At 35.3% G+C, this 14,214-nt stretch overlaps 1 protein-coding gene across 1 annotated transcript in view; it reads left to right on the top strand.

Moving 5' to 3' along the window:
- SHOC2 (SHOC2 leucine rich repeat scaffold protein) overlaps positions 1-14,214 on the top strand; it is a 92,157-nt gene that overhangs the window by 52,765 nt on the left and 25,178 nt on the right. Inside the window, exon 3 of the mRNA XM_080822660.1 lies at positions 10,888-11,025. Coding sequence (XP_080678786.1) covers positions 10,888-11,025 — 138 coding nt within the window. The remainder of the gene's footprint in view (positions 1-10,887; positions 11,026-14,214) is intronic.

Here is a 14,214-nt window from a genome sequence, read left to right as displayed (position 1 = left end):
CCCTCAGTTCTTTGCCACATGGATCTCTCCAGCATGGCAGCTTGCTTTATCAAAGAATGCGAGCTGAGAGGGCAGTCGAGAGAGTGGTAGCAAGATAAGAGCATAGTCTTTTGTAACCTAATCACAGATGTGACATCTCCTCACAGTTCTTATATTCTCTTCATTAGAAACGTGTCACTGAGTTCAGTGCACACTCAGGGGAGGGTTAATTATGCAGTGTATACAGTTATACATGAGATACGGTTATTGGGGCCATCTTAAAAGTCTGCTTACCACAGTTCCCTTTTTGCAGGAGTTGAATTTGTTCTAGTTTCTGCTTTGAGTCTCTCTGCATGCTTTTGTATAGTGTTATTAAAATAATTTATCCAGGGTGCCTGGGTGGCTCAGTCAGTTAAGCAACTGCCTTTGGCTCAGGTCATAATCCTGGAGTCCCAGGATTGAGTCCCACATCGGGCTCCGTGCCCTGCTCGATGGGGAGTCTGCTTCTTCCTCTTACCCTCCCCCACCTTATGCTCTCTCTCTCTCTCTCTCACTCTCAAATAAATAAATAAAATTTAAAAAAATAAAATAATTTACCTAGGACTCCATTATTACCATTAGCCAGAAGACCAATATTTGACTCTTTAGATCTTAACCCCAACTCCTTCTTGGGACAAAAATGTTCTAGTTGGGACAAAAATGTTCTATCAAGACAGTATTTTCTTACCTGTTTATTTTTTTTCCCCTAATTAACCAAAAATTGTTACTTATATGTCTCACTGATATCTTAAATTCAGCATGATCAAAATATAACTCCTTACCAAACACTTCTCTTCCTTTTGGGTTCTGTTTCTCCATTTTAATTACATCATTATTTTCTCTGTCAACTCAGGTTCAAGATCTTGGAATTAGGATTTTTTTTTCCGTATTCTAGATCGTGTCAAATGTGGCCTAATCACCAGACAGGTTGCTGGCCGACCAGTTTTTTTTGTCACCAGTTTGTCACAAGTTAACAACAAATCGAAAGTAAGCATTTAGAATCTTGTATCAACAATGTGACATTGCTGGAACATCCAAGAATGCAATTTTGTGTTTTACAGAATGTTGGTCCACAACTACCTGTGAAAAAAACAAAACCCCTTTATTGTATGTAATTTACCACATCCCTATTGCTATTTCCATGTCTCTTAGTTGCTTGTGTAGGGGTCTGTTCATTCAACTGCTTTTGATTATTCACTGTAGGCCCTCATATTGTATTATTCAAGCTAATTGCAATAGCTTTCTAATAGACTGTGCTTCCTAATTCTGCCTTCTCCAATCCATTCCATTCTCACAAATCTGTGAGAAAACAGACTTTTTTAAAAAAATTTTTTATTTATTTACTTGACAGACAGAGATCACAAGTAGGCAGAGAGGCAGGCAGAGAAAGAGGAGGAAGCAGGCTCCCTGCTGAGCAGAGATCCCGATGCAGGGCTCGATCCCAGGACCCCGAGATCATGACCTGAGCCGAAGGCAGAGGCTTTAACCCACGGAGCCACCCAGGCGCCCCAGACTTTTAGAGCAATGTTCTGCTTGTTCAGAAACTTTAAGTTGTACCTTATTACGTGATCAAAAAGGTCCATATTCCTTAGTTTGATATTTGGGATTCCAGATGTGTTTTCTTTTCCTTTCTCTCTCTAACATATCCTGTGTTTCAGTTCACATATGCACATAGTTCTTCTTTGCCACTCCAGACACTCTTATTTCCAGCTGTCTTTCCTTGCTTTACTTTTGTTTATAGCACTTAACACTTTATTTCCTTATTTTCTGATGCTTCCTTCGGTGCATACTAGAATGTAAGTAAGCTCCTTGAGAATAGACTTTATTTTGTTCACTGCTTAATTTCTAGTAGATACACAGTAAATTTTTGTTGAGTGATGAAGTGAATGAGATAGTTACCCTAAAGATAAAGAACTTTGATAATGAAAGGCCTTGAAGATCTTTAAAGAATGGCTTCTTAATGGTAAAATTTCATAAGCAGAGCCCTCTCTGGCTTCCATCAAATCACGTGTTGTCTCCTACTAATTTTAAGTTTCATGGGAACAGGTATTTAGTGTCTTGTAGTCTTTTTGTGTCTTCAGGGCCTAGTGTTGTGCCCGGTAAAGAGAACATAAACATAGGAATTTTTTTCAGACTGATTGAATTAGTGCTCTTAGAGCAGTAATTTATTTTCTGTTATGTTTTAGGAACAATAGTGTATTCAGATGTTTGTATAGTAATGTTTCTTTGTTCCTGGTTAAACCTCACACATTTAGTTTGTCACTTATTTAATCAAGTATTTGTTAAGCTACTCTGAGCAAAGCCACATATAAAATATTTTTAACAATTACTAAAAGTCAAAGATCTTTCTAAAATAAGATGTGGAAACTTAGAAAAGTTCCAAATATTCCTCAGGAATTTGGTACTTAAATGCATTTTAATAACTTGCAGTCTCCAGAAGGGGAAAATTTTTTTTCTCCTCCTAAAATCACTCTTCTGTTGTTTGATGAACATTAGTTTTATATATCAACTATCTGACTTCTAGATATCAGGCATCCTTTGTCCCACTTCTTTTTGCATGTGTAACACTTCCTGTATTACAGAATGAAAATGGGTTTAATAGAGTAACCTGGGAGGCTCTATTGCTCAGAGAAATAGCAGGAAGAATCCCAACAAGAGTCTAGACAGTGTTGTCACCTTTGAGAAGGAATATGTCCAGTTTGCTTCATTGTCTGGATATAGGGTAACATCAGGCTTAAAAAGTCTTGGGTATAGTGTGCAACCTTTGCCTCCTCTAAAGACAAGGCCAAAAGAGAATAAGTTTTTCAAGGTGGAATTAATTTAGACTTTTTAGAGAACTTCCATAGAGGAGGAAAAACAACATTTTACTAAAATATGTTGAAGATTATCCATCTAACACAAATTTAAGGAATGGCTTTTTCTGGTTTTATGCCATGGTTTAGTTTAAGGCATGTCCAAAGCAGGAACTTGGGCCAGAGACTTTTTTTTAAATCTTTTTATTGATACATCATAAATGTGCAACTGAAGACTATTTGCAAACTGTATAGTATCAGTATCCAAATTTAAAAAAATAGAACAGTAAGACCACCCATGAGATCCCTCTATCAGTCACTATTCCCATGAAGAGTAAACTTAGTATACGGACTTCTACTAACAGTTAATTTTCTTTGTTTTTATATAAATGGATCCTTAATCTGTATATGTTTTTGTGTTTGAATTCTCCTCTTGGCATTATTCATCATAATTGGTGTATGTAGTTAGAGATAGTTTATTCTTGTTATTGCATAATATCTCATTGTGTGAATATGCCACTATTTATCCATTCTGTTGTTTGGTACTTTGTAATTTGGAGCTAATACAAATAGTGCTACTATGTTACTGTAATGTAAGTCTCTTGGTAAATATATGGACTCATTTCTGTTGAATATATCCCTAACAAAAGAATTGGAGTCTATGATTTTCTTGCCTCCCTGATTACCTCATATTATTTCTTCTCCTCCTTCCTTCTTCTTTCTTTCTCTCTCTCTCTTCCTCCCTCCCTCCCTCCCTCCCTTCCTTTCTTTCCTTCCATCTTCTTGCCTTTGTTTCTGACCATCTTTTTAAGTCTAGCTTTTCTTAATCCACCCAGCCAGAATCTTCCTTCTCTATTTGCCTATCACTTTTTTTTTTAAGATTTTTATTTTTGGGGCACCTGGGTGGCTCAGTGGGTTAAAGCTGCTGCCTTCGGCTCAGGTCATGATCCCAGGGTCCTGGGATCGAGCCCCGCATCTGGCTCTCTGCTCAGCAGGGAGCCTGCTTCCCCTTCTCTCTTCCTGCCTCTCTGCCTACTTGTGATCTCTGTCCGTCAAGTAAATAAGATTTTTATTTTTAAGTAATCTCTATATCCAGTGTGGGGCTTGAACCCACAACCTTGAAATCAAGACTTGCATGCTCCAGTGACAGCCAGCCAGGTACTCCCTACCCATCACTTTGTGTAAGTGTTTATACCTCCTACTTTAAATTTTTTTTTTTTTCTAAGTAAACTCCACAAACTCATGACTCAGAGATTAAGCCTTGAGCTGAGATCAAGAGTCAGATGCTTAACTGACAAGCCACCCAGGTGCCCCTTTATGCTTCCTACTTTATGTTTACAGCATTCTACTTGTATATGTTTTCATGTAGATCTTAATTTTCCAGGATAGATTTTGTTTTTTGAGGGAAAACATTATCACATCATTATTGCTTTTCCATAAGGCTCCCTTGTATCTTGTAAGATACTTTCAAAATACCACCACCATCACTACATCCTATTAGAATGGCTAAAATCCAAAACACTGACAACACCAAATGTAGATGCAAACTCTTACTTGTCACTGGTGAGAATGCACAATGGTATAGACACTTGGAAGACAGTTGGCAAATTCTTTCAAAGCTAAATGTAGTCTTACCATTACAATCCATCAGTCATGTTCCTAGTTATTTACCCAAATGAGTTGAAAACATGTCCATACAAAAAACTGAACACAAAATGTTTTTAGCAGTTTTATTCATAATTTTTAAAAATTGAAAGCAACCAAGATATCATTCAGTAAATGAATGGGTAAACAAACTGTGGTACAACCATACAATGGAATATTGTTCAGTATTAAATGAACTATCAAGCCACTAAAAGACATAGAGGAACCTTAAGTGCATATTGTTGAATGAAAGAAGCCAATCTGAAAAAGTCTACATCTTATGTGATTCCAACTATATATTAACATTCTGGCAAAAGCAAAAAGAAACGATCAGTGGTTGCTAGGGGCTCTGGGAGAGGGAAAGAGGGGTGAATGTGTAGGTGGAACACAGGATTTTTAGGCTAGTTTTTTTTTTTTTTAAAGATTTCATTCAATTATTTGAGGGAAAGAGTGAGGGAGAGGGTGAGAAAATGTGAAGCAGGCTCTGCACTGAGCACAAAGCTCAATGTGGTGCTAGATCCCCCAGCCATGAGATCATAACCTGAGCTGAAACCAGAGTTGGATGCTTAACTGACTGAGTCACCCAGGTGCCCCTATTTAAACTATTCTATAAGGATACCTGTAATGATGGGTACACCATATTATATATTTATCAAGGCCCCTAGAATTGGGCAATACAAAGAGTGAATGCTAATATAAAATATGAACTTTCAGTTAATAATATTAATGTATCAATGTTGATTTATCAACTGTAACAATGTACCACTTAATGGAAGATGTTAATAGGGGAAACTGTGCAGGGAAAAGGATCTATGGGAACTCTCTGTACTTTCTGTGTAGTTTTTCTGTAAACCTGGAACTACTATAAAAACAACAATAAACACTCTTAATACGATTACCACTCATTTCTTAGTCAAAGCTGAACTCTTTATCTTAGCCTACAATACTTTAAGTGGATTTGATCCAGGGCTACTTTATCTCCTACCACCTGATTCCTTAATCATGATTCTAGCCACATTGACCTTCTGTTGCATTTTGAACTCTATTGCCTCATAGGCTTTGTGCTTGTTCTTCACTCAGCCTGGAACATTCTTCCCTGAGAATTCTCATTGTTTCTTCCCTCTCCCATTAGTTAGGTCCATTTTCTTTTATTTTCTTTCTTTCTTTTTCTTTTTCTTTTTTTTTTTTAAGATTGATTTATTCCAGAGAGAGAACGAGTGAGAAACACGCAGGAGTGTGAGAGTGCGCGAGCATATAGGAGCAGGGGAAGGGTCAGAGGGAGAGGGAGAGAGAATCCTGAAGCACAGGTCTGTTTGCAAATGGTACTTCATCAGCATTTCTTTCCCTTTTACTTCACCCTCTTTCCCCATCGCACTTTTATTTTTATCTTGCTTTATTTTCTTTGATAGCTCTTAATACTTCCTCACTTGATTACTTGTTAATTTGTTTTTTCCTTAATAAAATACAAGTTCTTTGAAGGCAGGCATGTTATCTTTTTTTTTTTTTTTTTCTCTTACTGTATCCTCATCCTCTGGGATAGGGTCTAGTAAGTGTTTCATAAGCATTTGTAGAGTGGATAAATGAATGAAGTCCATGTTCTCTCTGTAGGCAAATGTGTGGGAAGTCAAATTTAAAATCAAAAGATTGCTTAATGAGTGTGGAATATGAGTCATAAGATGCGTAATATTAATGGCTGATGTTAACAGTATGATAGCATGATGCATTCGTTTTCACTAAAAGATATATCTGCTCCATAGATGGGGAACTTCTGTTATGGGTCAGAAAATGCTCTTCTGTGAACAGTGTAGAAGAGACTGCTAGTGTTTACCTCTTTGAGTCTCCCTTTTTTCTCTTTGAATAAAAAAATGTACAAAATGAAGAAAAATCACAAAATACAAATGTATAAAGTAGGAAATAAAAACCACTCTTAAACCCATTCAGAGGCAAGTCACTTAGTTATTGTCTTTGAGAACCATTTTGGATAGATTTACATATTGTTTTGTTTTTATCATATTTGAATCATATGTAGTGAAACATGTTTAAAAGTACTATGTAGCTGGACAGAGTATAGAAATAAGTTGTGTATAAGTATTTCATGAACTGCTTATATATTTAATATTTAAATTTCTTACAAATTATAATGTAGGCTTTTATCTTGACACATTGTCTAATACAGAATTTGTCATATATTCACAATTTTCATATGTTTCTAATTATTTGACTATGGACAAGAGGACCTTGGGCAGTTACGAGTGTTAACTCCAAAGAAAGAAGATCTTAAACACTTCCTCCACCAACATTAAAAATGTTTTGTTAATTGCATTAAAAACAAAGTTTTGGATTAGTTTTGAAAATATTTTAGATTTTTATGGGAACTATGTATAAATGATAAACTTCCCTGAAGTTTCTTAGACTTTTTCTTTGGACCGAACAAAATCTATTCTGAAAATGTTCTTCATGGTTCCTAAAATTTATATGTAGATTTTGGGGAAAGCCTAAAATAACTTTCAGATTTTACTCGCAATAATATATGTAATTTCATTTTGAGTGTACTGTATTTCAGGGACTAAGACCAGATTTTAAAATCATGTTATTTTTTTTCTGTGCTGTTAAAAAAATTAAATCACATTTCCTGAGTTTTAAGCATTTTCAAAATATTTAGGGATTACTAGATTGTGAGAAAGAAGTATTAGTGTTATTAGGTGATGCTGTTCCTAATGTGTCACTATTACCATGATATCCTGACTTTGCAGAGAGTTGTATTGCTAGAGGATAACTTTCTGGAGAGAATATATGTTTGAAATAATCCAGTTGCCATGTGGTGATTTACACAAATCAAAAAAGTTTAACTTAATTGAGTCTCGGTGATTATATTTTGCTTTTTAAAAACACTTCTTAGTTTTAATGTTAGGTAGTCGTATGCAAATTTCTGTCCTAAAATGTTAGTAACTAATTTGTTTTTATGTTCAGAGATGTCAGACTGGCATCCTGAATACTGAAAAAAGCCCACAAACATGTTCAGTAACACAGTGTTTTGTTCTGTTTTAACCTAAGAATTAGTTGTTAGCATTTTAGCATTAGAAGATTTTATTTGAAGATCTAGATTTCCAGCTTCGTTTGAAAAATGTGAGGATTGGACAGTATTGAACTTTCTTTTTCCAATGTAGCAGTGATTCTCAACTGAGAGCAGTTTTTGCAGTGTTGTGACAGAGGACATTTGTTAATGTCTAGAGACAGTTTTGATTGTTATTATTTGGGAGGTGCTATTGGCATCTAATGAGTAAAGGCTAAGGGTGCTGCTTATGCCCCAGGCAGCCTCATATAGCAAAGAATTACCCAGTCCAAAATGTCATAGTACTGAAGTTGAAAGTCCTGCAATATAGTGGTAATGGATCTGAGTTGAATCCTAGCTGTTCCAAATGGGCTAAAGTTAGTCATAGTCTTCTTCCAGTTTGTTTTATTTACCTGCCTCAATTCTGTACACTTTTGGGCTTGTGTATCTTTCTTTAGAGTAGTGGAAGTTATTTTTGTAGGTACTAAATTTCAAATATTATTTATTAGAAAAGATGATGGCACATTTAAAAAAAGTATTTTATTACCTCTGGCTTGAAGAGTATTAGAATCCAAATTTTATCTTCCCCACTTATCTTCTTTTATTCTTTAAGTTAACATGATGGTATGTACTAAGCACTGTACTAGATACAGAGATAAGTAGGTATACAAACTTTAATGATTGTTATGTTTTGGAGAATTGTTCCATTTACCATTACGTAATTTAAAGTGAATTTTTTGAAAACAACATGCAGTTGAGTCTTTTTTCTTTTATCCTCTCTGACAGTCTCTTGTTTTTTATTTGGTGCATTTAGGTTATTTACATTTACAGTGTTTACTGATGAGTTGGATAAATATCAGTTATATTTGTAACTTATTATTAGCTGAACTTTTTTTTGTCGTTCATCATTTTTTTGCCTTATCTGGTTTTAATTGAGCATTTTATTCATTTTGTCTCTTAACATATTGCTTATACTTCTTTTAATTTTATTTGTATGTATGTGGTCATCCTGGTATTTACAGTATGCATTTATAGCTGATTATAAGTCTGCTTTCACATAATGCTGTGCCACTTCATATGGGTAGTGTGGTTACCTTAAAACAGAATATTCCCAATTCCTCCCTCTTGTCCCTTATAACATTGCTGTCATTCATTTCATTTATCCTTAATCTGTAATCATCTAATATATTGTTGCTACTAATACTTTGAACAAACCAATATCTGTTAGATCAATTAAGAGTAAAAAAATATTTGGGGCACCTGTGTAGCTCAGTCCGTTAAGCATCTGCCTTTAGCTCAGGTCATAATCCCAGTTGGGGTCCTGGGATCAAGTCCCGCATTGGGCTTCCTGCTCAAAAGAGAGTCTGCTTCTTCCTCTGCTCCTTCCTCCCACCGAGTGTGCTCTCTGCTCTCTCTTGCAAAACTTATGTGTCTTTAAAAAAAGAAAAAGTGAGAAAATATTTTACCTTTATTACTTCTCCAATGCCCTTCTTTTATATAGATCCAAGTTTCTAACCTATATCATTTTCCTTCTTTTTGAAGAACTTCTTTTAGTATTCTTGTAAGACAGGTCTGCTGGTGACAAACTCCCTCAATTTTTGTTTGTCTGAGAAAGTCTATTTTTCTTTTACTTGGAAGGATAATTTCATTGGATACAGACTTTAGGTGGGTTGGGTTTGGGTTTTTTTTTTTTTTTCTTTCAAGACTTTAAATATTTCATTGCATTCTCTGTTTGCTTACATGCTTTACTGAAGAGAAGTCTGAATATATGGTTTTTATCCTTGTTTCTCCAAAAGTAAGGTGCTTTTTATCCTCTGACGTCTTCCAAAATTATGTCTTTGCCTTTGATTTTCTGCAGTTTGAATATGCAGTGCCTAGGGAAAAACAGGAAAGGATTTTTCTTCTGTCTTCACCCTGAGAACCTGTGTGGTAAAGCACAAGGGTCCAATTTCTCCACCTCCTTGCCAACATTTGTTATTTTCTGTTTTTTTTTTATTATAGCCATTCTAGTGGGTGTGAAGTGGTATCTTATTGTGGTTTTGATTTTATTATTCTAATGATTAGTAATGTCGAGCATCTTTTCATGTATTTATTGGCCATTTGTATATTTTTTGGAGAAATGTCTATTGAAGTTCTTTAACCATTTATAAATTGGGGACTTGTTGAATTGTAAGAGTTCTTTTATTTTGGATATTAATCCTTTAGTAGATACAGGATTTGCAAATATTTTCTCCCATTGTGTGGGTTGCCTTTTCATTCTTTTGATAGTGTCCTTTGATGCACATACGTTTTTAATTTTGATGAAATTCATTTTACCTGTTTTCTCTTTGTAGCGTGTGTTTATAGTAATACGGCTTAATAATGTGCCCTGGACGCATTTTTTTTTCAGTTTCATGCGTTTTATTTGCTTATCTTACTTTTTCAGTATTTATAACTAATGCCTTTGGAAAAAAAGGGAAGTCATGAGAGAACCAATGTAGCTGTTACAAATTATAAGGGTTTTGAACATTATGTTCAAATAAAGAATTCTGCAAGAAAGAATGTTGCAGAATAACACTAAGAATAATCTAAATTGCCAGTACAGCTCTTTCAACTAGAATGTGGAGAAATATAGCTTATTTTCTGTCCTTGTGGAGTACTATTAAAATCTAGAAGTAGTTTTTGATTTATAAATCTCACTTTGTATATTTATAAAACATCAGAACATATGCCTATTTGAGATTTTATATATATATTTTGAAGTAGAAGGTGACCGTCAAATTGAATTCAAGATGAATCTAATATATTACTGTGTTGAATTTGGTTAAAAAAAATTAGTGGGGCACCTGGGTGGCTCAGTGGGTTAAGCCTCTGCCTTCGGCTCAGGTCATGATCTCAGGGTCCTGGGATCAAGCCCCGCATCAGGCTCTCTGCTTGGCAGGGAGCCTGCCCCCCCTCCGCCCCCCGCCTGCCTCTCTGGCTATTTGTGATCTCTGTCTCTCAAATAAATAAAAAAAATCTTCAAAAAAATTATTTAAAAAAAATTAGTGAGCGCTACTTAAAGTATGGAATATACAAACATAAATGTGGTTGAATTAGTTATTTAAAACTACATATGTAATATTAGTTGGCAGTCATTTATATTTTTAACTTTATCAGATGTCATTTTCTTTTTTTATTGAAGTATAATTGACAGATTACATTAGTTCTTGGTGTACAACATAATGATTCAATATTTTAAGATGTCCTTTTCTAATAAGTTTCAGAGCTTGTGTTTGATTTTTACATTTTCCAGAAAGGTATAATTATGATATAGAAAATGAAGAGGTTTTTTTTCTTTCCTTCAGTGTTAATGTATTCTTTAATAATACTTGTTAAATTTTATGTTGGCCAATTTTACAGGTGAATTATGTAACCTCATTACGCTGGATGTAGCTCACAATCAACTTGAACACCTCCCAAAGGAGATTGGAAACTGCACACAGATAACCAACCTTGACTTGCAGCACAATGAACTGCTAGACCTCCCAGATACTATAGGTATGGATTATATTGATAGTCATTTATAGCTACCTGAACATTAGACTATTTCTGGTGCATTTCTATAATAAAAGTTAAAAGATTAAAATTCACTATTGTCAAAATAGCAAGACTTTTTATTTCCATTTCTAAGTAGGTTTTAGGAAATGAATTTGACCAGATTATAAAGAAGATAGAATTTGGAATATTGAATATTGAGTATATATTTTATTATAATTGTTTAAATTGCAGAATGGGTGCATTTTTGCTTTTGCTTATTTCAGAATGTTGCATGCTATTATATAGGGTGTGGTCCCTTCTTTGCTAAAGCAAACACACTGAAAAAATAAAACCACTGCTGTTTAGTCTTTAAAACATGGGCAATGTAACTTAAAGCTTGTTCATTTCCACTGTTGAAGGGGCTAAGAGATGCCTTGAAGTACAAAATGTGTTTCAAAGACTTAGCCAGACTCAAAAAGTTGAAGTGTCCTTGCTATGAAATATTCTTATTGACAACAGTTTTATTTTTCTAAATATCCATAAATTTATACAAACAGTAAAGCAAATTTTTAAAAGTTCAGACATCTTTTTAGTTACTGGTGTGTTATAAGGATACTGTAATGTTTATTTAGGAAAATTACACCTGGACTTAATTTTTGTAATTGCAGTAATGAACATTTATGAGGTTCTGTTATTATATCATAAGAGGCCTATAATGGTGATACCTTTCTCCAGAAGGATTTTTATTTGTTTCTGTCAGGTACCTAAGTGACCACTTGAATCCATCTGTATCCTAAGGTTTGAAATTTTTCTGGTCCCCCAGGTCATTCACAGGTAGTCTGTAGACTGATTGGAGGACTGTTTTACCTCTGGTTTACCCTTAGTGCTAGGGGAGAGAACCCTGCAGTATCCAGTTGGTACTGATTTCTAGACTTCCCACCCTTGGCTGGTTGTAGATTTTGACTCTAGGCAGAAACATGCCTTATCAGCTATCTTTTCCAGTTAGAGAAGCACTCTTAGGACAAAATTTTCTCCATTATTTGCTTATTTCTTGGGTTTCCAGCCGGTATCTGGCCTGGTAATTAGTCATTGTCTTGTTAGCTCTCTGGTTTTTGCTTTGGAAGTACATTTAACTTTTTTTGGTGGGAGGGTTTATCTGAATTAGCTAGTCTATCATTACTTAAAACAGAAGCAATTATTAAGGAGTTTTTTAATATGTTACAATAAACTGTTCTAGGTTGCAGGACAACTAATCTGAGACTTCTTTAGGATATAATAGCTATCCATTAGAACCTATATCTTCCTGATTCTTGGCCCAGAGTTCTTTATTTCACATTATTGTTTGTAGTAGCAACAGACTAAGTATTCTGGTTATCTAGTTACCTGCATTAGATTTATTTCTGAAAGGCAAGATGGTGTACAACTTACAGTGATTTATTCTACTATATTCTTAAGAATTTTACCAGATTTCCTATATAAATAAAAAAATCTGATTTCTGGATCAGTAGAGACTGCACACAATTACTTCTTGCTTTTCTATCTTTTTTTTTTTTTTTAAGATTTTATTTAATTATTTGACGGAGAGAGAGCGACAGCGAGAGAGGGAACACAAGCAGGGGGAGTGGGAGAGGGAGAAGCAGGCTTCCTGCTGAGCAGGGAGCCTGATGTGGGGGTCAGTCCCAGGACCCTGGGATCATGACCTGAGCAGAAGGCAGACACTTAAGGACTAAGCCACCCAGGCGCCCCCTTGCTTTTCTATCTTAAAATCTATTGAAATGGCCAGGATGAACAAAGAAAAGTGAACCTAGAAGAAAAAGAGCATAGAAAAGATATTTATTGCATTTATAAAACATGATCAGACTGGTGCAAAAAAAAGAAATAATACATTCCTTAGAAATACCTTTGCCATATAAAGTTTAATTTAATGGGAAATACTGTGTAATAGAATGAACACATCTAAAGACCAAAATAGAGATGTGTAGGGTAAGTGGAAGAAGTCCATTAGAATCTAGAACAAAAAGAAAGAAGGATACAAAGTAAGTGATGAGGAGTCATGAGAGGAAGGACTAGAAGTTCTAGAAAGAGAATAGAGGTATTATAATGAAGAAACTAAATAAAATATAATTCTACAGTCTTTCCCTGAACTTGACAAAAACCCAGATAATGTGATTGATGTTCAAGAAGACATAATGAAAAAGATACATTCTGGTAGAAGTTTTAAAAATCAGATTTACTTAATTGCTTTGGATGGTACCATATAGTGACATATAATGTTATAAAACCTGTTCTTTGTCTAGTTTCAGTTTCTGGGTAATGCTGGCCACATATAGTAAGTAGGAACGTGTTTCGTACCCTTCAGTTTGGGGAACAATTTGTATAAAATTGGCATTATTTCTTCCTTTAATATGTGGTAAGATTTATCAGTGAAGTCAGTGGGGCCAGGGTTTTTCTTTATAGGTATGCTTTTAAAAAAACATTTTCAATTTTGGGGCGCCTGTTAGGCGGCAGACTGGATTTTGCAGCTAATCATGATCTCTCATGGTCCTGGGATCGAACCCTGTGTTGGTGGGGAGTCTGCTTGAGGGTTCTCTGCTCCTTCCCCTGCACTCTCTCTCTAAAATAAATAAATAAATCTTTAAAAAATGTTCAATTTCTTTAATAGATACAGAGCTATTTAGATTGTCACTTTTTTATTTTTTAAAGATTTATTTTAGAGAGAGGGAGGAGGGGAGCCTTACATGAGACTCCACCTCACAACCCTTAGATCACGACCTGAGCTGAAACCAAGAATCAGAGACTTAACCAACTATGCCACCCAGGTGCCCCTCACTTTATTCTTTTTCTTTTCTTCCTTTTTTTTTTTTTTTAGGTTTTATTTATTTATTTGACAGAGAGATACAGTGAGAGAGGGGAACACAAGCAGGGGGAATGGGTGAGGGAAAAGCAGGCCTCCCCTCAAGCAGGGAGCCTGATCTGGGTGGGGTTCTATCCTAGCACCCTGGGATCATGAGCTGAAGGCAGACACTTAACGACTGAGCTACCCAGGAGCCCCGACCCTCACTTTATTCTTTTTTTTTTTTTTAAGAATTTATTTATTTATTTGATAGAGAGATCACAAGTAGGCGGAGAGAGGGGGGGAAGCAGGTTGCCCGCTGAGCAGAGAGCCCAATGTGGGGCTCGATCCCAGGACCCTGGGATCATGACCTGAGC

This window comes from Martes martes (genome assembly GCF_963455335.1).
Source record: "Martes martes genome assembly, chromosome: 14".
Classification (NCBI taxonomy): Eukaryota; Metazoa; Chordata; class Mammalia; order Carnivora; family Mustelidae; genus Martes; species Martes martes.
This window is presented reverse-complemented; position numbering and strand designations above follow the sequence as displayed.